Below are 26,661 nucleotides of genomic sequence, written 5' to 3'. Positions count from 1 at the left end.
TATGGTGCAGAAAAAATAAGCTATGGCTCCGGTAATCATTTAAGATGATCTTGGAAAATGAATCTCTAACTTAAGGAAGTCCACAGAGACAACATAAAAGCTAGACACATCAGAAGATCACTTATTTCCTCAAATTTATTTCCTTTTAAAAAAAAAGTTCTTTGTGCAGTATTTGTGAAATGTTGACTACAGTCAGCTACAAGACACAGTTCGTATCAAAGAGGCTGGATAATTCAGTGCAGACCCTAAATTCAGACGCCAAAAGCCCACATGATGTTTTCTGCTTCGTGGTACAATTGACATGAATTATATAATCTACATCACGGGTGTGAAACTCGCCACGTCACATGATGTATCACAACTTTTTTTGCATTGCTGGAGCTGGGATTAGTGCAGCCTCTGCACAATCCAACCAGCCCGCGGGCCGGCAGTTTGACACCCATGATCTCCATGATTAATGTCTTATGTACCATGGTATCATCATACCTGTGACATCATGTGCCCTTCATTTTGCATAAAAGACCTAAACCCAGGGCCAACAATGAGTAATGGTGTAAAATTGCAAGATTTGGCTTCTTGGAGGCCACACCTTGGTCATCTGATGTATAAGTAGATATGCAATTTGGTTATCTGATGTATAAGTAGATATGCAATTTGCTGCGCAAAGAGTTGAAATTTCCTGTCTTGCCACTTTGTGACTCTGATCCAGAAATTAAGTCAATCCCTCAACTCTTGACTTACTGGAGTTCCACAATGATATCTCCTGTCAAATTCTGTTCAGTTAGGTAACCATGACCACCAGCAACAACTACTTCAATCAGAATAGAGCTGGAAGGGATCTGGGAGGTCTTCTAGTCCAACCTCCTGCTCAAGCACGAGACTCTATACCATCTCAGACAAGTGGCCGTCCAGTTTCTTCTTAAAAACTTACAATGATGAAGCACCCACAACTTCTGAAGGCAACTTCTGTTCCACTGGTTAATTGTCCTCACTGTTAGGAAGTTTCTTCTTAATTCTAGGTTACTTCTCTCCTTGATTAGTTTCCATCTGTTGCCCTCTGATGCTTTGAAAATCAGTTGACCCCCACCATCCAGTCAGAGCTGAAGAAGCCTCTTGGATGAGAAGCGAAACATCTTCAAAGAAAAACAAGAAAGTCCAGTTTGGGTCAACCAAAATCTGGATGACTGAGAATCCCAATAGACATTTATGGACTAATATACAAGCCGTATGCCTTCCCATCTCATATGTTCAGTGAAATTGGAAAGATAACATTCATGGTTGTAAAAGGCCAAGACGAATTGGGAAATATGTTTTACGGTTCCTTTCTGTCTCTCAGGCTGATACTATCTCAGAAAGATGGCTAAATTAGCAAGAATGCCTCTTGCTATCTACATTTACTTCTAGAGTTTAGTGCTATCATTAGATCTTAAAAGCACCAAATAATAAACCTTTCAGTGTTTGGAAATTGAGTTTTATCTCTTCCTTACAAGCTTTTTTCTTTCTCTTTTTCTTGACTGGTGTTACAATTGGCCGTGTCACTTTGCATTACATGTTTTGCTGTTACGAATTAAATTGACTTCTTATTGGAATGTCATGTTTTTGCTGCTAGAGATAGCCTGCGCGGTGTCTCTCTTCTTCTTTTTTCTGTAGGAAAATCAAATAGATTTTTTTTTAAGCATTTGTTGCCCTCTAAATGTTCTGGATTGCATGTCCCATCAGCATACCCAGTGATAAGGAACAGTTAGCAGTATAAATCTCTGAAGGAAACCACATTGGTAAAAGCTGATCTAGAAGGAGATATGGAGGACACCAAATCTTTCTAGAATTCCTCAAATCCTCCTTGAAAAGTAGCTATATTATTACAAGTTGCTTCCTTGACTGATCTCAACCCCTTTCTTCTCAAAGTTGCAGCAGCAGAAAAAGAGTTGACCTTTTTTTTTTTTTTTTGTAATACACAGACACTCTTTAGAGCACACAACACAGTTAGGTGACCCTTAAACATGTATTTGATCAGTGGTCATGCAAGCTGTCAGAGTCTCCTAATAAAAATCCATGCATCTAGTGGGCCATCTGCTTGGTTTGTGGGTTTGATCAAATGGTGTTGGTTTTTTTTCCCCCTCCTTCTGATCTTCAAGGGCATTTCATCACTCAACATCTTGGAAAACCAGCCCTTCCATTTTCAGTCTGTGTGTTCAGAAGGAGCTTTGGGAGCTGCAGAAAATAGTGTTTGTGTTCTGAAGTTGTCTCCGGAGCTTCGGATTACCCAGCCTAGCCATAAAAGATCAAGTAAAGCTGCTTTACACTGCTAGATAATGGAAACATCTAATCCTGCATCAATATTATCCAGTCTAAGTATAGTCATTCCCAAAGGCCTTGAGGAAGTTCCTTCCAGGTTTCCTTCGCTTAGATCCAATAAATGAAGACATTAGGGGTTGAATCTTGGTTTTTCTAACTTAGCCTCTGCTTCTTTGTTAAAATCCCCCACCTGGGTCCCATACATGTGAAAAACAGCAAGTTTTCTATCAGCCAACGTCCTTGACCTTTGTGGAAAATTTTCATAGATGTGGCTAAAATAGCCTAAAGAAAAGTTTTGGATTAACTTTGCTTCTTTTTTTCCTGAGTCAATTTTCCCCTTATGTATCCGTGCATGCTGAAAAGGACAGCATATCTCATTTGCAAGTGATTATATACCAGGGCCAATGCATTGAGGCCAAATGATTAAAGGCAATATTTCTGTTGCAAATGTTCCAATTTGGTAGCAATGGCTGGGGGGGGGGTGGGATTGGAAATTGTGGCAAAAGTCACAGTTTTGCAATCCAAGATGAAAATCAGATCTAAACCTCTTCATATTTTGTACAGGAAAAAAAAAAAAACATGCATTCCTCTGAGCCAAGCCAGAAGCAAATGGTTCAATGTTGTTTGAATTATATATTTAAAAAAAAAAAAGTCCTTGCAGTTAAAGTGAATAGAGCCTGTATTGGGTTCTGCCAGGAATGACATTCAAGCATACTGGTTCTAATTCAGTTCTTTTGGTCTCGCATTTTTCTTTGCTGTCTTTTTTTCCAGTAAATCTTGTGGCAGTTGTGCCTGCCTTTGTCCAGTATTGTCTCACTAGAGCCTTGTAAAAATATAAATATTTTATTTTGAAAATGCTGGTCTCTGATCTGAACGAGCAAGGATGGGACGTACAAGTAGATGGGACCTCTTAGTTATCCTGAGTCTAAACTTTTATTTATCTGGTTGATTGGTGTCGCAGAATTCTGCCCAGAAATCAGATGAGACCAGCACGAGAAGCTCTGTTTATTGCTAAATAAATCCAAATATTAAGTATTTTCCTTTAAGCAATAGCTTACAGTGGGGTGAAGAATGGATAAACAAGGGGGATTTCAGACCAGCGATATAGTTTGTTTGTTTTTTCTTGTGTGAATTTTATTTTTGTTGGCAAAAGCATGAGTGAAAAACTAGCTTCAGATAAAGGATCCCTAGGGCATCTCTGGAGAATCGTAATATGCCTATATCTCTGCACTTATGGTATATCTTAGGGAAAAGGCTGGGAAGAGAATAACCCATAGCATTCATTAAAATTAATTTTTAAAATGTTTACATCCAAATATTAGAGCTGCCTAATGACCTTCGTTTGGGCATAAATTAGAAATGTGTTAACAAAAAAAACCCCCTCAATGAAATAAAAGTAGGGGGGGGAGGATAGGCACATCGCTGGTGGTAAATTATTTAAAGAATGCTTATTTGTTTTAGCAAGCTATACCCCAGCACAGTTTGACTCATGATAATAAATTTACAACTGACTATAAATTTGTCTTTATGTCCTGCTTAGTTCAAAAAACTACAAAACCACTTCAGAAATTGAAGGGAAGAACCAAGTCCGAATTAAGGGGGGAGACACATGCCCCCTTTTGATTTTCTCGATAGAACTTTTTAAGTCGTGGTGAAATGCCAAAATTATAGAACAAATCAAGTGAGGGTTTAGTTCCTATGGTTTTCCCGTGGCTCTTTCATTGGAGAAGAAGATCCCATGGGGAGGGATAGAAGATATTTTATGAAGTAGGACCCCATTAATCTTTGGGTATTGCCCACTCCCAAAGCTGTCTCTTTGAATTTGACAGTTTGAGAGTTATGATGATGTCCTATAGGCATGAACATCGTAACTTAAGTAAGTCTGAAGTTATACATCTTGGACTAGAAGACCTCTTCCAACTCTGTTATTCTGTCTCAGCTGCAACAGATAAATCAATAATTAAGGCTTCTGAACTGTGATTTGTTATATGGGGCAAGTTCAGAAAGGGCTACCAATCTACCATGGGAATGATACAGTGACCTAGATATGTTTAGCTTGCAGAAGAGTGTTGAGAGGGGACATAATAATCATCTTGAAAGATCTGAAGGATAGTCATCTCCTACAGAACTTGCTCTCACCTCTCTTCCAGATGAGAAGACTAGAACTAGTGGAATAAAATCTCAAGGATGTAGGTACAGATTAAACATTAAGGAAGAGCTGCTTAATAGAAAGAGTTGATTATCATGGAGTAGCTTACAGCATGGAGATGTTGAAATGTAAACCAGAGAATCATCTATTAGGATGTTATAGTGAATCCTACACTGGACGGGGAGTTGAACTGGCAGAATCTATAATTCTATATCATATGAGAAGGGGAGATGAGTCCCCGAATAATCTTTATAAATGCTTAAATACGTTCCCCCCCCCTTTCTTTGTAGTGGCCTTCCACTGCCAACAGCACACAACACTGTCCTCATACATTCCAGTGGAGGGTCCGGAAGCTCCAGTGAATCTGAAAGTAGTTCTGAATCTGATTCAGACAGTGAAACCAGCTCCAGCGACAGCGAATGCAATGAAGAATCACGCAGCGGCACTCCGGAGGTAAAATACCACAATGTCCATCTCCAGAATTCATCTGTTTGTGTAACAATTGGGTTTGCAAGGGGAAATTCCAGCTCTTCTTAAATGAAAAATGTCCAAGCTTTTCGAGCAAAAGTGGAATCTGTTTAAAGTCGCTTGCCAAATCCGTTTCCTGAATAGCTTGGGGTGGTTCTACACACACACACACACACACACACGCACACACACACACACACACACACACACTTTTTTGTTTAACTACACATATGTAGATTTGGGGCGAAGCTGAGATATCCATCCAGCTTTTTGACAGGTTGCCCTCCAACATGTGTATGAACTGAGCCTAACTTTAAGTGTAGCAAAATGAAGCCAACCTAATCATAAAAATAAATACGGCTACTCATGTATTAAATAATTTTCCTCTTTTTTCCACATGAAACATTCCAGTTTTGTAGTAGCATTTGCAGGATTCCTGTGGCCACATTCACATGATCTACACCCTTCTCCTTGGAAAATAAAGAATGCCCAAATATTTTAATTTAAAAGATGGCGTCCTAATTTTTAAGAAGAGAGGTTTTAAGAAGGGGGGGGGGGTTAAGGAGAGATTGTGCAACCATTTGTCTGAAATGGCATAGGGCTTCCTGCCTGAGCAGGGGGTTGGACTAGAAGATCTCCAAGGTCCCATCCAACTCTGTTATTCTGTTAATTGGCCTTACACCTTAAATGAGATGCGCAGTTCCTCACTTAGGAAAGGTTGAGATACTATTGCTTGGAAATATTCTGAAATTGTAATTGATTGTATGCTGAAAATAAAGGGGTCATTACTACAAAAATACAGATACATATTTAGCAAATGCATATTTAGCCTACTTTAAAAGAAGAATGATTTCCAATGCTCTCCCAGGAAATAATTGTTAAATTGCTTTAGTTTTTAGTTTTTTCTATACGCCGTCTTTCCCAGTCTTGGCAACTGGCATGTGGACTTCAAATCCCAGGATTCCACAGCCAACATGATGAGAATTCTGGGAGTTGAAGTCCACATATCTGTAAGCCTGTGTGTCGTGGCTGCTTTGGAAAAGAAGGCTGGGCTACAAATGATGATCAAGTTTGTTGTCACTATTTGCAATGTGTCCTCCTCAGCCTGAACCCCCCTCAGCTAACAAATGGCAGCTGGACAAGTGGTTAAACAAAGTCAACCCTCACAACAAGACGATCATCAACAACCAACAGGACAGTCAGGGGGAGAACAGCGCTGCATCCCAGAGCAGTGCCCAGGTGGAAGGACAAAACAAAGGGAAGGTGAACAACAGCTTGTCCCTGACCGATTCCAAAGACAGGACCCTGCGCAGCCCCGCCCGAGAGAAAGCCAAACCCCGGGTGGCCCAGAAAACCCCAGCCGATGTGAAAAATTCCAAGCAGAAATCCCCCGTTCACAACGAGCCGGTCCCCCAAAGGACGACTGGGAAGAAGCAACCCAAAAAAGTCGAAAGAACTTCCAGTGCAGAAGATTACAACTGGCCCAAACCAAATATGACCAGCAGCACCCCCAAAGAAAAGGAGGTGCAAGAGAGCCCAGAGCAGGCCAAACTGAGGGCAAAGATGGCTGCTGGGAAGACCGCTCCGAGGAAGGAGCCCAGGGCCACCGCAGGCCTGCCTTTGGAGAAGAAAAAGTACCGAGGCCCTAGCAAAATCTTTCCCAAGTCGCGGGAGTTTGTGGAAACGGATTCATCCACCTCGGATTCGAACACCGACCACGAGGAGAGCCTGCAAGCCAAGAGCTTGCAGGGAGGGAGCGGCTCGGACAGCGGGATCAAAGCCAAGGACTCCAGCAGCAATATCCTGAGTGTCAGCAGCTTGATGAGCAACAACAGCAACACTTCGGTGGACCAGAATGGGGCGGACTTGGAGGAACAGCTTTTTTCACCTCTTCCCATGGTTCAGAATGAACCCTTGTCGCCCTTGAAGGAATTCGAAGAGCTCAAGTACCTTTGGGTGAAAATAGATCTGAGTTTCCTCTCTCGGGTCCCTGGGCAAGAGCTGGACTTTGAGAACATCTCTGGGAAGGTGGAAGCTCGAGAGGTCAACCTCAAGCATCGGCGACAGGCGCCCGACTCTCCTTTGCCCCCGGCTGAAAAACCGTCCGCTAAAACCAAAAGGAAGCACAAAGTAAGTTCCTTATGCTCAGCATTCCTTTATTCACTTTCATGAAGATAGGGGCCACTCAAAATAAGAATAAAACATCAAGCTTTCTGAGACTGTCTACCTTTTGCCTCCAGAAATTATTGGCACTCCAACACTGGAGATTTTAAGAAGAGATTAGGCAACCATCTGTCTAAAATGGTGTAGGGTTTCCTGCTTGAAGGTTGGACTAGAAGACCTCTAAGGTCTTTTCCAACTCTATACTGATTGATTGATTGATATATTGATTTTGATTGATTGATTGAAACGGTGTAAGGTCTTCTGTTTGAGCATGGGATTGGGCTAGAAGACCTCCAAAGTCCCTTCCAACTCTGTTATTCTTTGGTCAAAAATCCTGGGTGGGAACTTGATGGTGCCCCAAATTGGTGGATTTATCCACAGATATCAACAGCATAGTTGGGTGTTCTTTGAAATGCCTTCTTCTGCTCTAAAGCCGACATGTGAAATGAGTCAAGAAGGATCATCCACAGAGGTTGTCCACCATGTCAAAATGGCAGATGCAACCAATAATCAAAGCTCCACCCCTTCTTAATGTACATTATACATGCATTAAAACGAGAGTAGCTTTGATCACACAGTCACACTTACTATGTTAATGTCCTTAAACCCCCCCCCCCATGAACTCCTTTAGCCATGATTGTGGATTAATGGGGGTTTAGAAAGCCAGATCAGGCAATAAACGGAGTAAGGATAACATAAAGAAACTTGGGTTATTTATTTGCATCCTTTCAACCAGAATTGCTTTCAAATGTTGGGGGAAGAAACAGCTAAAGCTACTTTTTTCCCATCACCTGGAATAAGCATAATTTTTTAAAAGCAGAATACACTTTTGGCACAGCCCTTATTAGAATAGAATTTGGGATATTGCACAAGAGAGAAAAAAGACTTGAGTAATCAAACGCTTCTCCTGAGTTTAATCTAATGCTACATCTTTGTCAGTTTTGTTTTGTTTTCTTTGGTTTTTACTGTTTAGAGCATTAGGACAAATTCCTCTCCATTTTAAAAAGGCATCCATCCATCAAAGTCAAAAGCAGGCAAGCTTTCTGTAACATTTGCTGAGTGTTGTCTTTATTGCACATTGAAAAAAAAAAATTGGGGGGATTTTGTTACATAAACACCTGTGATTTATCAAAACGCCATTCACTTAAATAAGCATCTTTTTTTTTATTTTTCTTCTTTGCTGCATTTTTTCCTTCCCCAACCCCTACTTGTAAAGCAAAGTCTTTTGTGAGTCAAGAGGCAAAGCTTTATCGTGTGTTTTATATTATTTACATCCAGGGATGTATTGTTCAGGGTGGGATATGACTTCAAACTGAAATGTGCTTTTGGGACAGAGGAGGAAAGGGGGGGGGAGAGATCTGCAGACCGAATATTTGTAGCCAAGATTTTTGTATTTACTTTTTTAACCTACCTGCAATTGTCATTGCTGACCCCCCCCCCCACACACACACACAAAAAGGCCTGTTTTTAGCATTTCCTGGAAGGAAAAGAGAGTAAATTGGGACAAAAGACTGTCCTTCATCTCCTTGCTAAAGATGAAATAGGACATTTCACAAGCAATCATCCCTGACAGGTTTTACAGAATTAAACTGGGGTGCTAAAAATATTAGCTGAATCAATCTGGACAGTTGACAGTGCCAAGTGGCACTCATTCTAATTTCATGCATATTTGGGCAATCCAGAGATGGAAGGGCCTGTCTAGGCAAGAAAAATCTGGAGCAGAGAGAGTGAGAGAGAGAGAGAGAGAGAGAGAGAGAGAGAGAGAGAGAGAGAGAGAGAGAGAGAGAGAGAGAGAGAGAGAGAGAATGAAAGGATGGTGGGGGAGAGAAAGTGAGATAAAATACTGTCAAAAAAAACAGAGGAAAGGGAAAAAGAATGACACAAAGAGTGAAGTGGTGATTGAAAGCAAGCGAAGAGAAAAAAATCAGGGAAAGAGGAGATTGACTGATTGATTGATTGGGTGCTGTCAAGTCAATGTTGACTTCTACAACCATGTAGACAGATGTTCTCTATGTTGATCTATCCTAACCTGGTCTTTTAGGTCTTCTAATGGTGAAAGAGAGAGAGGGAGGGAGAGAGAGAAAGAGAAAAAATTAGAGGCCAGTAGCAGCAGAGAGAAAGGGGACAACTCCACAGTTGATTCTAGTCCTGCTGCCCCCCAACAAAAGGATGGTTTTTGACCCCACTCCTAGAGTGAACAGCTATACTATAGTCCACTTATTCCAGTGGGGCTGGATTTAGTCCCAGATAGTTCCAAACTTGCCTAGGGTTCACCAAGTTCCACCCAACCAGCCTAGTCATGGAACTCCAAAACCTTCTCAACTCTCCCATTTTATCTATCTAGTACCCCATGAAAAAGATCTAGAGAGAAACCCAGCTAGATGACCAATCCTCTCCATTAGAGGAATCACGGCCCATGCTTTTGTCACAGGACAGAGCTCAAACACAGATTGCAATGGCCAAACCATGGCCATTTTTCTCTCTGCTCAGCCAGTGGAGCAGAAGTGAGGATATCATGAAGCCTTGTCAATATTCGCCTCTTGCAAGGTCTCATGGACACCACTTGAAGAAAGGGGGAGCGTGCGTTCCACAAGGGATTCTTCTCCCGGTTGGTGAGAAATTTAGGGAGCTAGACCCACCAGTAAAGGTGATTTCGCTGGGATACGACCGTTTTGGGTTGCAAGAACAGTTTGATTTCATCCGTTGTTGAAAAGGTGATGAGAAAAAAAGCATAACATTTCTGGTTTCTCTTGTTTTGATCGAAGCAGTCCGAAAATGTGGAGATATTTGGCGACAACAAGAAACAACGCTTAGAAGAATCTTCGGCTTCTTGCTTGCTTCCACCCTGCATTTCTCCGATACCCAACCATAGGATAACCAGCACAAAAGAGTATGTTTTTTTCCCCCTACTTTTTAACAATGGATCTAACAGAATTAGTCCAGGGTTTTTAGCTTCCAGAAATTCCATGCAGTTGACAGACCTCACTCCTAGTTTTATTTTATCCCTTTATTTCCCATATTTTGTTCAACAAAGAAATAGTTATGACTCCTGGTTACTATAGTCAACCTACAGGAGCTACTAGCTTAACCCTCCTTCCCCGGTTTTCTCTCTGTCAGGTCTTTAAACTTTAATTTGAATGATTTATCTTTGACTGATATTTTTTCAACAAAATGAAACCTCCGTCATATTGTTGCACAGTAGTGAAATTTATATTGAGTAAGTAATCCCGCAATTAACTTAAAACTCATGGCTTTTAAAGCATTGTGAAATAAAACCAGCCCATTCCTAATCTCTCTTCTACCTGTCTAATTACTAACTCCACTTAATGCAAATGAATTTATCTTAATTTGCATTCTTGAGCACCTTCCCACCATCTTTCAAGTCTGAAAATGGCACCAATAACTTAAGAGTGGGATCCATTTAAGGATGATGCGAATGTAATCTTTCAGCGACCTGTGTTTATCTTTCTCCAACTGCTTGCATCATCTTTTTAAAAATCTTATAGTTCCTGCTTTTACTAAACCCTACAGAATTAGCCCCCAACCTGATGTTTTCTTAATTTCAGCTTGTTTTCTAGGTCATTAATTTGATTCCTTTGAGCCCTGCAAATATCGGTATCCTGTGTTATAATATAATTGTGTTCATCAATAGTTATTTCCCCAATGCTAGGTCTACATTTCCCCTGGTCCCAGATGTTTCCAGTTGCCAAGCAATTTTTCTCCCTGATTTTCTTATTAGTTATGTTTAACTGAGACTAGGATGGTGATGCGATTTGCTCTGATTATCCTCCAAGTTCGTATTTAACCCAATCATTTGCTACCTTTTGAGTATCATCAGCTTTACTCATGTTATAAGGGTCTCAACACTTACAGAAGGATCAATCGGAAGTCTTCTCAATGACTTAGCACTCATGGTCATGGGTTCCTCATGAAGACCATGGCTTGTTTGGCCATGGTGGCCTAGAACCCAATCTCAGGACTCCGACCTGCTTTTGATCCAAGTTTTGCATGTCTGTGGCCAATTGTGCTTATACCACCATTCATACGACCTTCTCTTTGCTGGCTTGTTTATCTTGTGGTCTTGAGTGCATATTCTAAGGCAGGGTTCCTCAGCCCCAGCAACTTTCATTGGTGGACTTTCACTCCCAGAATCCATGCTAGCTGGGGAATTCTGGGAGTCGAAGTCCACACATATGGAAGTTAGTAAGGTTGGGGAATCTCGTCCATTTTTATGGACTTCAACTCCCAGAATTCATGCTGGCTGAAAACTCTGGGACTTGAAGTCCATACGTCTGAAAGCTGCTGAGGTTGAGGAACTTCAGTAGTCCATTTTTATGGACTTCAACTCCCAGAATCCATGCTGGCTGGGGAATTCTGGGAGTTGAAGTCCATAAAAATTGCTGAGGTTGAGGAGCTTTGTTCTAAGGACTGAATTAACCGGAATGGATAAGAACATTCCAGTAATGACTCCAATTAAATAATAACTGAAATAGATGCTGTTTTCATTAGAAATGGACGAGGGTTGTTGAATACAGCCAGCTGAGGTGATTGAATTTTCCCCCAGTCAAGGAGCCAAGTTGCTTTCCTTTGCTTGTTTGTCTCTGATTTGTTCCTTTGAGGTATTGTAAATCTATAAAAGCCTGACACTGACTTAAATTGACTAAGAGGGAGACATCCATTCTTGTTGACTTAATTTGCTATTGAAAATTTGAGTCGATGATCCTGAAAAGTAAATGGCAAGGAATGCAATATGAGTTGTCTGCGTAAGGATTAAAATCCAAGTAATCCTCATTGACTGGACTAGGACAGTAACAACAACAACAATAATAAAAATAATAATGATAATAAAAAATAATAATAAAAATAATCCACGGTCGGATTAACATGTTTAAGAGTCAGCTGGATCTATCCAACTTGACTTTTATTTCCTTTTTTTTTCTTTATTTCTTTTTCTTCACAGCCAAGGTTTAAATGTAGGGTTGTTGTTTTTTTGTCCTGGGGAAGGAGTTGTTATTGGTAACGTGGTTGTTAAGTGAATCTGGCTTTCCCATTGGCTAGTCAGAAGGCCACAAAAGGGGATCACGCGACTGCAGGACGCTGCAGCCGTCATAAATACAAGTTAGGTGCCCAGCGTCGAATTTTGATCACGTGACCACCCTAGGGACGCTGCTGTGTTCCTAAGTGTGAAAAACAGTCAGGAATCGCTTTTTTCAATGCCGTTGTCACTTCAGATGGCCACTAAATGAATGGCTGTAAATTGAAGACGGCCCGTCTAAGTTTGCTAAAACAGGGTTGGCTTTGTTCCTTGACAGAAGCAACTCCATGAAAAGAATGACCAAAAAGAGGGAAGAAAAGCTCTTCCCACCTCCACTGTCTCCTCTGCTTGACGAGACAGCCCCGCGGCACAACATCATGGACAGCGGCTCCTTCGGGCAAGAGAACTCCCTACCAAGCTCCTTGCAGGCCAACATCTGCTCCAAACACAGGAAGAATGAGAACAAGTCTTTGGTCAACTCCAAGGGAATCAGTGTAAGTTTCAGGTTGGAAAGACCAGATCCGATTCAACTGACTTGTCAATAAAGGGGAATCTTTGTAGCTCAGGATTGAAGTGAGGGGTCCTTGGTGCTCTCTGAGCTTGGTGGTTCTCTTGCAGATGTTTCATGACCCAACTAGGGAACATCATCAGTGCTAGAAGGGAATGGGGTGGGAGGAGGAGGAGGAGGAGGAGGAGGAGGAGGAGGAAGACTGGGGGGTCCTTGGTGCTCTCTGAGCTTGGTGGTTCTCTTGCAGATGTTTCATGACCCAACTAGTTAACATCATCAGTGCTAGAAGAGAGTCGGGTGGGAGGAGGAGGAGGAGGAGGAAGAACACTGTGGGGTCCTTGGTGCTGTCTGAGCTTGGTGGTTTTCTTGCAGACGTTTCATGACCCACCTAGGGAACATCATCAGTGCTAGAAGGGAGTGGGATTTGTGGAGAGGAGGAGGAAGACTGTGGGGTCCTTGGTGCTCTCTGAACCTGCTGCCCCTCAACCTTCTTTCCTGCCCCTGGAATTGGGGGCTTCAGTTCAGTTCCATCCATGATTTTCCCCAGGGCAGTCCCCATGGTTGGGGATGAGCAACAACTAGGATCCTTACTCCTTAGCCACCCATCGTCCTTCTGTCAATGCTGCAAATATTGTATATTCTTGCTTTGACCATATGCAGAACTGTCTGGTATTTTGGGGGTTAATACAAAGCAGAAGTGGGTGGGGGTAAAGCCAGAGAAAGAAAGAGGAAGGAAACTTTTGACCTTCACACTAATTGGATAATGTGATATATGACAGCTAATTTAGGGAGGGAACTTGCTGATAATTTAACTACTCAGAGGAAGAGAACTTAGATCTTAGCATAAACTCCGTTTTGCCTGTGCCGACATTTTGTAACAATAAATGACTTTTAGGAAAATCAATGCCTGGAAGTTCTTTGAAGTGTTTCATTAGCCGGAACCATAACAACATGCTAAAATCTCAATCCTTTTCAAACGACCTGGGGTCCCGAACCCCATCCGCTGCCTCTAGGCTTGAGAGGAGCTGGTAGAGATCTCATTATGGAGAAAGAAAGATTGCCTGAGACCAGCCCCCTGACTGCAACAGTTTCCCCAGGGGGGAAAGCAACAGCCAGCAAGCCGGGGGAGAGAGGATTCTGGCAGAGTTCCCAGCTGAGAGCAAAGACTTCAGAAGCAGAACGAAGAGATACCAAAGTTGTGGGTGAGTCATTGGAAAGATTTCAAGACTCAGAGATGAAACCCAGAAATCAATTCCTACAGAGAGAAGCCTACAGTCCTTCCATTGCAGATGTCCCTACCAGGGACTCCAGCCCTGAAGAGAGTGGGAATCCCAGTCTGAATCCTCTGCAGCAATGGGGAGATTGGGTTTCCCAGCAGGTGGCTGATTCGTGTCCTCTGAACTTGCCACAGCTAATAGAGGCCTTGCGATGCCTTGGGGTGGTACAGAAGCCAGGAGATCAGCAGCTCGTGGGAGAACAGCCACAGCAAGGAGATTGGCCACAGCCCCCAAACGTGCAACCCCTGGGCATAAATCTGCAGCCAGGATGGGGTCAACAGCAACTGGGAGAGCCACAAGAGCAGTGGGGAGCCCAGCAACCATTGCACCAGCGGCCACAGTGGGGCCAGCAGCAACAGCCTGTAATTGCACCACCTTTCAGATCAACCTTTGATGGGGATCCAGAGAAGCTGTTTTTTTTCCTCAACCAAGTGCATTCTCACTTGAATTGCTGGGCCTATCTCTACCCAGAACCAGGGGCCATGGTCGATGTCATTGCGTCCAACCTAGAGGGAGAAGCATCTGAATGGCTTAACAATCTATATAGCGAGCAAGCCCCCGAATTGGAAGATCCCCACCTCTTTCTCTTAAGTTTGAGAGAACGATTTGAGGACCCATCCATTGGCCTCAAAGCAGCAGGACAAATTCACAAAATAAAACAAGCCGGGAGGCCTGCCCTGGAATACGTGCGACAGTTCCACAAGATAGCAGGCCGAACAGAGGGGTGGTCCGAACAATCCCTGATTCAATACTTTGTCAAGGGATTAGACGATCACCTCTCTCAGGCCTGCATCTATCGAGAAGTACCTGATCGGCTACAGGAGTGGTACCAGACAGCCGTGAAGCTAGATGTTAAGCTCTCTCGCTATAAGAAGCCTCCCCCATGTGAACCCGAGCAGCAACCAGAGCTACCCGGACAGCAATCACCCCCACGAAAGCCTTTAACTACTGCAGTGGCTGAGAGACCCGGGCCACCAACACGCCCTTCCTTCAAGTGTTTCCTGTGTGGACAAGGAGGACATCGAGTGGCCACCTGTCCAGTCCCCTACCCCCGACTGCAGAGCAGACCAGAACCAGCAATGCGAAAGAAACCTGCTCAGCAGCTAATGAGAGAAAAATCCAACCGACTCATGCAGGAACCTGTCACCCAGATTACACCACCCACACAGGAGGACATCGGGACTCCGGGTGGACCCGCCCCTGCTCTACCCTTCTTTGACAGCGACGATGAAGAAGAGAATGACCCGATGGTGAGTCGACAAATCCGGCCTTTTTCACTGGCCGCCAAACTTATAATCCCTAAGTCTGGGGCACAAATGGACTTGAACGTAGTAATTGATTCAAGATGCACCCGCTGCATTATTAGTCTGGCGTTTGCCATGAAAATGGGCATACGGGCAAAACAGCTTGCCAAACCGGTGAGGTTTGAGCAAGCCGATGGCTCCCTGATGGGAGGGACTCTTGTCACACAATTAACCAAGCCCTTATGCCTAGAAATAGGTGCACACTGGGAGTTTATTCTCTTCCTGGTGACTCCAAAAATGACTGAGGCGGTGATCCTAGGGCTAGCCTGGTTAGACAAATGGAAGCCATTTATCTGGTGGGAGAAAGGAATGAGAACTGTGAGACTACCTATAGGGCCTGATCCCCCCATTGATTCAACAGATGTTGCTGGGCATCTTAGGCCACCCAATGAACGAGCGCACATGGCTGCCTCACTGCCTCCAGGCGAACCAATCATCCCCAATGAATACTGGGACCTGGCAGAGGCATTTAGTGAAAAAGAATGTGATGCCCTACCCCCTCACAGACCCAATGACTGCTCCATCAAACTGGTGCCCTGAGCCAAACTCACATGACCGAGAATGTATGCCATGTCCCCCCTCAAAATGGAGGAGATGCAGCGATACGTGAACAAAAACCTAGCGAGGAAATTTATCGAAAGGGCCAAATCTACCGTGGGAGCCCCTGTGTTGTTCAAAGAGAAAAAAGATGGGTCTCTTCATCTCTGCATAGATTATAAGGGTCTCAACACGGTGAGTGTGGAAAATAAATACCCTCTCCCCCTCCTTGCGGAGATGGGCATACAATAATTCTGTGCACAGCAGCACCGGATACACACCTTTTAGAGTGGCCACAGGAAAAGAGTTCAGCCCAATACCTGAATATCCTCAGTTGCCCTCCGCTTCCCAGACACTTGATCAGTGGGTGAGGGGGTGGGAAGAAGTTTGGAGAAACACAAAAACTGCTTTAAAAAAGACTTTTGAAACCTATAAAAAGCAGGCTGATAAAAAGAGGGCTCCCCAAAGAACATTCCAAGTTGGGGAAAAAGTCTATCTGTCAACTAAATATCTACGCCTCAAACTGCCCAGCAAGAAATTGGGACCAAAATTCTTGGGGCCTTTCCCCATAGTAAAGATCATCAACCCGGTCACAGTAAAACTAAAACTCCCTAGACTTTTAGGGAAAATTCACTCAGTTTTCCATTGTAGCTTGCTGAAGCCTTATCGGGGCTCCACTTTAAGACCTCCGAAGAAGAAGGCGCCTGGGCCCTTCGTAGTCGCAGGACAGACCCACTATGAAGTAAAACGTATTCTAGAATTTTTAAAGGGAAATTGCAGTACCTAATACAATGGAAGGGATACCCGTTGTCTGAAGCCACCTGGGTGAAATCGAGTGAAGTGAAAGCTGACAGATTGGTCAAAAGGTTTCATGTGAAACACCCCAACAAACCAAAAGATAACCCTTAATGTATGCTTTTGTTTACTTTACAGGATCTGTCCTTCTTGTAAGGGGGGCCGGATGTCAACACTGCAAATATTGTATATTCTTGCTTTGACCATATGCAGAACTGTCTGGTATTTTGGGGGTTAATACAGAGCAGAAGGGGGTAGGGGTAAAGCCCGGGAAAGAAAGAGGAAGGAAACCTTTGACCTTCACACTAATTGGATAATGTGATATATGACAGCTAATTTAGGGAGGGAACACGCTGATAATTTAACTGCTCAGAGGAAGAGAACTTAGATCTTAGCATAAAGACTCCATTATGCCTGTGCCGACATTTTGTAACAATAAATGACGTTTAGGAAAATCAATGCCTGGAATTTCTTTGAAGTGTTTCATTAGCCGGAACCATAACACCTTCTTGAAATTGTTTTTTCTACACCAACTACTCTTGACCGTGCTCACTTTGGTCATGCAAAATTCAAGAGACACTGCACAGCACTGATCTTTAATCTGTGATTTAGCTTCTATGATTTTAAAAGGGCAGAAAATTCAAGAATTATCTTTTTCCAGGGGCAGACCTTTCTGCTCTCGTCTGGCGCCGGGCTTAATCAGTGGATACTGTGAATTTTTGCTTGCTGTTTGGCTTCTAACATTTTAATTTTAATAAGCCAGCGATGCTACCAGGCACCCATGCTGACATTACACCTTGGAAGAAGTGGGTGTTAATGATGCTGGGCATGTGAGTGGTATGGAGCCTATTGCACTTAATTAATTTGCTGAGCTTGACTTAGCAACATGCAGCCCAAGCAATGCAAAACAAAGAGCTGGATTTTAATTTCAAGGCACGCACACTTGCATGACGGGACATGTAAAGGTATTCTTAGCGTAAAGGCTGAGGCTGCTAATTAAAATTGTTTTCTGCAGGAGGAAGAAGCTCACAGCAGGCCTTCCAATCCTTTGCTGGAATCCAGCCACCTAGACACCGATCTTTGGTTGACAAGTCCCACCTTCAACAACGGGAATCCTGAATTGAGAAGACCCAAGATAACATTTGATGATATGTTAGTTACTTATTAGTAGGATCATATTAGTATTTTTGTGGATTTGCATTGCTTTGAAGCACTTTAGCCTTGGAATCTTCTTTTTGTACACTGCCTAAGCAACTTTGATTGGGTTGAGTTTCATTGGATTGGGGAGCCTTGAATAAGTTGTGACTCCTACAACCACATGCAGTTCTCTGGGCAACATTGTCAGAAATTGTTTGCCCTTATCTTTGTCCTAGAATCAGTGGTGGGATTCAGCCAGTTCGCACCACTTTGGCAGAACCAGTAGCTAATTTTTTGTTGCCCAGGCCCAGAATGGACTTCCGGAAGCGGCATCAACACAGAGAACTGGTTGTTCACATATTTGAATCCCACCGCTGCCTAGAATTAAGACTGACCAACCCAGTCAGTCCCTAAGACAAGAGTTGGTTCTTCTCAATCCTGGCCCACTTTTGAATGAAATCCAGACCAGGCCAAAATCCACATGGTCATTTTAGTCTTCTAAATAAAGCACGCCCTATAATTGTCCAATCTGATATTGCCAAGAGATAAGCTGGAGGAACTCTGTGCAATGGCTAGAGATTGTACAAATGAAGAAATATCTTTTGTAGGGGAAGAAAATTTACTGTGCACGTATTAGACGTTTGAAATCTTCATACAGTTAGCAGAAGTCTTTTGCAGTCAGCTTCTTCCAAGATGTTCTCTTGACTTCCCAATCTGGTCGAGGGCTCTCAGATTCCCAAGTGGTCTCCTTCCCAAATATTTTCCAGAGCCTATCCTTCTTAACTTCTGGGATGAGTCACAAGAGTGAAGAAAACAGAGTACCATGTATATATATATATTTTTAGAAGATGGACAGGATTAAAGCAAGCCCTGTAAGAATTAAGTCTAGATTAGGCCAATGCAAGAGCTGAAATCCCATCAGCTGCTTCTTCTGACATTGTTGTTATGTCTTCCTAGGCTCCACAATGCTGATTATTACATGCAAGAAGCCAAAAAGCTCAAGCATAAAGCAGATGCCCTGGTAAGTCTCTAAGTATCCCTTTCACTCTACCTGATTGCGTTGCTGATTCAGCAGAGAGATGGTATACCAGACAGGATTGCAACACACTTGTGAGCCTTATTAATAGTGTATTAAACGATGCTAATTATTAGTATGCCATGCAGCACCGTTCATTAACAGGTATGCCCATCGTGGGGGCAGTAATGGAGAGGTCCGCAAAACAAGCAAAGCCCCATCCTTGGGATGCAGGCAGCACACAAAACCACACACCCTCCAGTCCGCAGGAAAATCTTTCTCCACTGGTGCCCCAAAGGTTTGGGGACCTCTGCTGTAGACCAGCCGAAGCCTCGTCTCAATTGTACGTCCACCTTCCTTTATTTTTCAGCTGGAAAAATTTGGCAAAGCGGTGAATTATGCTGACGCCGCTATCTCTTTCATCGAATGCGGGAATGCCATGGAGCGTGATCCATTAGAGGCGAAATCTCCATATACCATGTACTCCGAGACAGTGGAACTGATCAGGTTAATGCCTTTTCTGTGATCCTTTTCCTCCTCTCCTTCAACGCATAATTATAACTTGCTTCATGTTTTTTCTTTAAGGATCATTGTGACCTTGTTAATGATTAGACCAAGGCAACTCTATCTCAGAAGCCATCATAATTAGTTCTTTTCGCCATTTTATTAACGCCATGGAAAATTCATAATTGATGGATGCTGTTCTTATAAATTAGCCCTGTTAGAGGATAATAAGGGTGTTGTATAATTTGCAATATTCGTATAATTAAAATTGAAATGCAGTGGATGGAAGCATCATAATTTCATCATTGGGCTGTGACATTTATATTGGAAAGGGTTAGTTTTATCGTTCCAAATATTTTAAAGGGAGACTGTTGGGGTCTCTGTTATAAAGCCTGCCTTTTTAGACTTTATCAATTAGCCATAAAATAATTGTTCCAAAATGAATTTTGGCAGATAAGGGCTTCATTTGTTTAGATATACCCAGAAAGGAAGAGGGGAGAGCAGAAATGCATCCAGTTTATAGTCAACACGAGTGTTCATATATTTATTTACTTAAAATATCTATATACTGTCACCTAGCAGAAAGTTCTTTAGTTCAGGAGTTTCCAAACTTGGCAAGTTTAAGATTTGTGGATTTCAACTCCCAGAATTCCCCAGCCAGCATAGATCAAAAGGAGCTTCCATAATCAGCATATCAGAGCAGTGATGGGTGTGACAGCACACTAGTGTGATCAACACACTGCCATTTCACCTGTTCCATTACTTCCTGGTAAATGAAGCTGCCGGAATACCTTAAAACTTTCTTACGCAAGAGTGAACTCTTTTCCTTATCCTTAACATAAGTGCTGGGAAATTGTATTAAGGTTCAGAACAATGATTTTTATAGGATGATCTGATTTTTCAAAAAGCCGAGTGCAGGGAATATGAGAGTGGGAAGGTCCAGAGAAGTGAAAATGAAGATTGCAGAGAAGAGCAGTGAAGATAATTAGGGGACCGGAGGCTAAAACGTATGAAGGAGGATTGCAGGAATTGGGCATGGCTAGTCTACTGAAGAGAAGGACCAGGGGAGACAAGATAGCAATCTTCCAATATTTGAGGGGCTGTCACCAAGAGGAGGGATCAACCTATTTTCCAAAGCACCAGAAGGCCAGACAAGGAATAACAGATGGAAACTGATCAAGGAGAGATTCAACCTAGAAATAAGGAGAAATTTCCTGACAGTGGGAACAATCAACCAATGAAACAGAAGTTGCCTTCAGAAGTTGTGGGAGCTTCATCACTGGAAGATTTCCAGAGGAGACTGGACTGACATGTGTCAGAAATGGTGTAGGGTCTCCTGCTTGGGTGGGGGGGGTTGGACTAGATGACCTACAAGGTCCTTTCCAACTCTGTTATTCTACGAAAAGAAAGATATTTCTCCTACTGTTTTCATTGAGGGTAGCAGCTGCTCTGTTGAAGGACGATGGAGGCCCTGATACCTGTTTACAACTCCGAGATCATTAAGTTGTGTCTGTGGCCACCACTGTTATTCCTTGATGCCACCCATGCCACCTCTTCTCTTCCTTCTCTCTCTGAAGGTACGCCATGAGACTTAAGAACTTCACCGGGTCTTCTGCTACAGAAGGAGACAAGAAACTTGCAGTCCTTTGGTAAGACATCTTTCTCCATTGCCTTAGTTATTAAATCTGATTAAAGCTTTTGTTGAAAACCAGAATTTAGACTGTTCTGACTTCTCTCTCTTCCCTCAATATTCCTTGCCATTTCTTCCTCCTCTATCCTTCTCCCCTGTGGCTCCATTCATCTTCATCTTCCTTGTTCTGTTTCTTACAAGTAGTCCTTGATTTACACCCAGATTTAGAATTTCCATTGCTAAGCAGGGCAATCATTAAGGGAGCCTTTTGCAACCTTTTCTCTCTCTCTCTTCCTTCCTCTTTCTTTCTTTCTTTCTTTCTTTCTTTCTTTCTTTCTTTCTTTCTTTCTTTCTTTCTTTCTTCCTTTCTTTCTTTCTCTTCCTTTCTTTCTTCCTTCCTTCCTTCCTCTCCTCTATACTTTCATATTTGTCTTGTCTCTTTGTAAAAAAACGCTTAATAAAAATCATTTTAAAAATAGCTCTAGGTCAGTGCTAACCCAGCGTGGTTCTCCACTGTGGCTGGTGCCCAGAGATCACATCTTTTGGAAATAACGTCAACTTTGTGTTTGTGTGTGTTTCCGAATTACTATAGCTACCGTTGCTTATCCCTTCTTTATCTGAGAATGTTTAAACTAAAGAAGGATCACGCCATGAAGTACTCCAGATCCTTGATGGAATATTTTAAGGTAAATGGCATTTAATTGCTTTTTATGCAGAAAGGGCAAAACCCTCGTCATTAAGGGTTTGGGAGGAAAGAGTGGGGTGGATTCTCCTCCAAAGATCCCTTCAAAGAAACCCTTCCCCAAAGAAAAATAAAGGGTGACTTTGGATATAAGTTCTGGGGATTTTTTTTTTGCAAAACTGCTTTTTTTCCCCAAAACTTACTTTAAGGTCTCTGCCACAAGGCTTGGCTCCAGAATTTTTATAAAGCGAACGTAAGATATATTCAGAAAATGCTACCCTGTCAGTGATTTTCCACATCGCCACTTTTGCAAAAAAAAAAAAAAGCGCCATTTCTTTGTGTGTGTCTCTGTGTTTTGTGTGTGTGAATATATTGCAACAGATGAGCTACTATTGTGAAACATTGATAGTCATGCTGAAAGGTTTTCAAAGGTAACGTATTGTATTTATGGGCTCATGTAACACCGCCCATTGGATTTAAAAAATGCAAGTGGTTATTTGATTTGCTAAGGCCATTTTGTGCTTTCTTCCACTTAATTGACTCTCTCTCTCTCTTTCTCCCTCCCTCCCTCCCTCCCTCTCTCTCTCTCTCTCTCTCTCTCTCTCTCTCTCTCTCTTTCTCTCTTTAACAGAATTCATCCAAAGTTTCACAGGCCCCTTCTCCTTGGGGTGGCAAGTAAGTATCCCTCGTTCTTGGAGGGGAATTGTAAAATAGGATATTGGGAAGAGGGAACACTCCTTGGTTGATGAAGATCTATTGTTAGATTAGGTTTAATGTTCGGGGGAAGGGGTGTCAAAGTTTGACAAACAGAATGATAAATTTATATGGATTGATAGATCCCGTATTCTCCTCAAACCCAATTGAGGACCGTAAAGGAGTTGGTTAGGAAGGACCACACCTCTCCAGAAGAGTAAAGAAAAGTTTAGGATCAAAGTTAATGTCTCAAATCACCAACAGTGATTTGTTCAGTAACAAAAGCCAACAATTATTCAATTGATATATGGTAACTGCTGTTGATAAACTTGAAGCATTATGGAACTCAAATGAAGAATCTCTTCACCCTGTGTTCTGCTCTGATTCAGTGCAAAAGTAGCTGGTTTCAACCCTAAAGCTCAATTTTGTTAACCACATACATATTTGAGTCCGGTACACCCGTGTTGTGCCACCTGTGCTCATAATCAAGCAGGCTGCACACTTTGTGATCACCCAAGCTGAACGCACCCTGTCTACCATGAATAACGTGCCACCATGAGCATCTGAGACCATAAAGAACAGGAGGGCTTGTCACAACAGAATCATCCATCATGCAGGACAGGTGCTGAGGTAGACAGAGAGGGGAGCAAAGGTAGGCTATGAAGGACAATTTATTTTCCATCCTTGAACTCTGGGCAAAGGATGCCTCTTGGGGAGCAGGAGAGGAGGAAGAAGCTGCTCCATCAGAACTCTTGAGATAACATGGATCTGGTGCAACGCAATGTTGTGTGTTCCCCAAGATGTTTCATCTCCTGAAGTGGAACTCAACACATCTTCAGACTAGGACTGACATGTTCAAACATTGGGTTTCATTATTGGGGTGGTCAACATTATTCTTTTTCCATATTTTTCATCGTCCAGGATAAGCCGTTGGAAGGCCACCAAGTACTATAGATCACGCGGGAAATAAGCGGTGCGTGTCACCAGCTTCAAATATACAGTTGTAGTCCTCATCTCAATTAAGCCCAACATTCTGTTGATATCTATTAAGTGAATTTTGCCCCATCTTAATGTCCTTTCTTGCCACAGTTGTTAAGTGAATCACTGCAGTTGGCAAGTTAGTCACACCACTATTAAGTGACTCTGGTTTCCCCATTGACTTTGCTTTTCAAAAAGTCGCAAAAGGGGAACACGTGACCCCGGGACACTGCGACCGTCATAAATATGAACCACTCGTCAACCCCCTGCTCAGGCAGGAGAACCTATACCATTTCAGACAAATGGTTGTCCAACCTCTTCTTAAAAACCTCCAGTGTTGGAGCACCCATAACTTCTGGAGACAAGTTGTTCCACTGGTTAATTGTTCTTACTGTCAGGAAGTTTCTCTTTAGTTCCAGGTTGGTTCTCTCCTTGATTAGTTTCCATCCACTGTTTCTTGTCCGGCCTTCTGGGGCTTTGGAGAATAGGTTGACTCCACTCTTTGACTCCCTCTTTCTTGTGGTAGCCCTTCAAATATTGGAACATTGCTATCAGGTCATCCCTGTCTTTCTTTTCACTAGACTAGACATACCCACTTCCAGCAACCGTTCCTTGTAAGTTTTAGCCTCCAGTCCTCTAATCATCTTTGTTGCTCTTCTATGCACTCTTTCTAGAGTATCAATATCTTTTTTACAACGTGGTGACTAAAACTGGCTGCAGTATTCCAAGTGTGGCCTTACCAAGGCCTTATAAAGTGGTATTAACACTTCATGTGATCTTGATTCTATCCCTCTATCTAGTGGGAAAATCTATAGATAAGTCTGAGGTCACATCCACATTATATGGATTTCTGGGATTTTGATCAGCTTCCAATGTGTATTAAAAAAAATAATTCAGTTTCTGAACTCTTGCTTGAATGTAAAATTCTACTAGGGGCAGCTGTCTCATAGTACTCTAAGCTGGCAGATGTTTTCATAATTGTGGTGTTAAAAGAAAATTCACGTGGGAGGGTTAGTGAGCGCCAAGTAAATAACTTAAAAGACAACTTCATAGAAAACACAACCCAGGTGATTTGATGCCGAAGAATGTTAAAGCCCTAAGAATTCCTGCAGAAATATAGGATTAATGTTCTATGTGATTCCTTCTACCACCCAGGAAGGGGGTTTAAGAACAGATTATGGGGAAATAGGCCAAGCTATTGTAGCAAATTGAATTTTTCTCCCCATCAGTTATTAGCCAATAATTCAGACTGTTTCCTAAGTGGGGTGGGAAGATCACAACATTTTGAAGATCCTTTGTTCTATTATTATTCTCTTATTTTCCTGTTCCTCCCCAGAACAGATGTAATTCCAGTTGTTCATCTAGCAAAATCATTTAAAATTCTACCTGTCATATCAAACCTTTCTCATAGAAAATAATGTAGCTTTTCCCTTCAATGCTGTCATAGAATCATAGGCCTGGAAGGGACCATGGAGGTCTTCTAGTCCAACCCTCTCTCCAAGGCCCCACAACAGTTCAGGGTTGAAAAGAAGAGAAGGAGCAAAGGTCACTTTGTTTCCCAGCTAAAGGTAGCCTTGGACCATGATCTCCCCAGTCTTTGACCAACATCCTATTAATTACACCATATTGCTTCTCTTGTGACTTGTGAGAAGGCGCCTTAGTCTTCATCCCATCCTTACCTCAGTTGGTGGAAATCACATCAAGTTTTGGTAGGAGCTCCAATGGTGATGATATCCACAAAAGCAGTAGATGGAATACCATCCCACCAATAATCAATAGTCAATGGAAGTAAAAGAGATTTATTAACAGGATCCCAAAATAGGACCATTTTAACTCTTTGTTGAATAGGTGAATTCTTGAAGGACAATTTCAAACTGAGATGGGACAGATTAAACTCCATCTCCGTCTACGTTATGATACTAAGCTAGATTGAAAAAAATGAAGACTACAGGCTACATGCTTACCGCGAATATTTTGACCCTCAGTAGCCTGCTGTTATTCTTCGTCATCCATCATCATCATCATCACTGTTTGGCATTAATCCTATCAAATTTCACATTGGCTTTCCAAAGTAGGCTATTGCATTCCTTTTCTTTTCTTTTCTTTTTTGTAATATTAGCAGGAGCCAGATGCTAACTATTCAATCTGAAAAAATAAAATGAAATGAAATGGCTGACAGAAAACGCACTTGTCACAATATCCAGCAGATTAATTGTCAAGCACAATGGAATAATGTTAATAAAATATGCAAATTAGATACAGCCTTTGGGCTCATGATTGGCTTCCATAGGGAATCTTGGGATCTGAGAACATATTGCATAGCTGGATTCTTTTTTAATTTAGCAGCCTGAAAATAATCTTCGCAGCAGGAAGGGAAATTTGAAAGACTTTTAAGGGGGGAAAAAACCCCGAAATTGTTTTTGTTTGCCCTACTTCACTTAGGTGTTTATTAATCAACCAACCATACAGAGTAAACAAATTCTACTGAGGACAGCAGTTAATCAAAGATTTCTCTTTGGAACATTGCCCCTAAATCCCTTTGGGATGCCACTATAAGATTTGGGGCTAAAAGATAGGAATTTATAGCAATTGTATATTTATTTGTTTAAAAGGTGCTCTTGAAAGTACGCTGAATAAGAAGAATGCATCTCCACAAGTATATTGAAAGAGACCTACTGAAACAAGATGGCTGACCAGGATTTTATTAGTTAATAGTTTGAAATTCCTCCTGGTGCATCCGGGTTAAGAATGCCCATGGAATTCTGGGAAATATGCTTTCAACTATCTCTTGGAGATCCCTCCTCTCTTCCCCTCCAAAGAGGGAAACAGTGAACAAACAGGGTTGAAGCTAGACAGTGGTTGATCATCCCTGTCTGGAGATGGGGAGAATCAGATTAAATGTGTGTTAAGGTGTAGTTGCATTTTCTTTCTTTGACTTTTAGTTTCATGCTGTAGTGCTAACACAGAAGTAGGGAAATCCATCCAACGTTGGTTAGGCTGTGGTTCCAAGGAACCACCAAGTGGTCTTCTCCACCAAGACCGCTTCCACCAACACTGATAGAGTAAGCCACTTGTATAGAAGCAGAGAGTAAACCTCACTCCCTTCTAGCACTGATGAAGCTACCTAGTTCTGAAGAAGAACAGAAGAAGCTTCTTGAGTGAGAAGCAAAATGTTTTCAAAGAAAAAAACCCAAGAAAGACCAGTTGCCTTTTGGAAAAAGCAGCATTGGGACAACCATGAGTTGGATGATTGAGAGTCTCCCTAGACCAGACATGTCAAACACAAGGCCCGGGTGCCGGATGTGGCCCGCGAAGTGGTTTCATGTGGCCCGCGAAGCCATCCTGGAAACAGTGAGGGAACAGCCCCTACTGCCTTGGCCCTGGCCCAGGTCAGCTGGGAGCCAATGTACAATTTTGTGGTGGCCATCTATGCTGAAACGCATTCAGTCTTAGCTCCACAAGGCTGTCTGGAAACAGCAACCTTGAGCAGC

General features: G+C 42.4%; 1 protein-coding gene across 4 annotated transcripts in view; it reads left to right on the top strand.

Moving 5' to 3' along the window:
* Nucleotides 1-26,661, top strand: part of AFF2 (AF4/FMR2 family member 2) — a 216,356-nt gene that overhangs the window by 181,517 nt on the left and 8,178 nt on the right. For 2 of the 4 annotated variants that reach the window (XM_039354706.1, XM_039354703.1), the window contains exons 10-19: nt 4,735-4,897; nt 6,017-7,042; nt 9,841-9,965; nt 12,388-12,604; nt 17,547-17,683; nt 18,626-18,689; nt 19,054-19,190; nt 20,765-20,836; nt 21,410-21,503; nt 22,131-22,174. In XM_039354706.1, coding sequence (XP_039210640.1) covers nt 4,735-4,897; nt 6,017-7,042; nt 9,841-9,965; nt 12,388-12,604; nt 17,547-17,683; nt 18,626-18,689; nt 19,054-19,190; nt 20,765-20,836; nt 21,410-21,503; nt 22,131-22,174 — 2,079 coding nt within the window. Of the gene's footprint in view, nt 1-4,734; nt 4,898-6,016; nt 7,043-9,840; nt 9,966-12,387; nt 12,605-17,546; nt 17,684-18,625; nt 18,690-19,053; nt 19,191-20,764; nt 20,837-21,409; nt 21,504-22,130; nt 22,175-25,782; nt 26,531-26,661 lie in introns of those variants that run through there. The other 2 variants (XM_039354707.1, XM_039354705.1) reach the window with 2 other exon arrangements.

The sequence above is a fragment of the Crotalus tigris genome, unplaced genomic scaffold, assembly GCF_016545835.1.
Source record: "Crotalus tigris isolate CLP2741 ecotype Arizona unplaced genomic scaffold, ASM1654583v1 scf7180000018585.330925593:3314079, whole genome shotgun sequence".
Classification (NCBI taxonomy): Eukaryota; Metazoa; Chordata; class Lepidosauria; order Squamata; family Viperidae; genus Crotalus; species Crotalus tigris.
The sequence above is the reverse complement of the archived record's forward strand: the minus strand, read 5'-3'. Positions and strand labels throughout refer to the sequence as shown.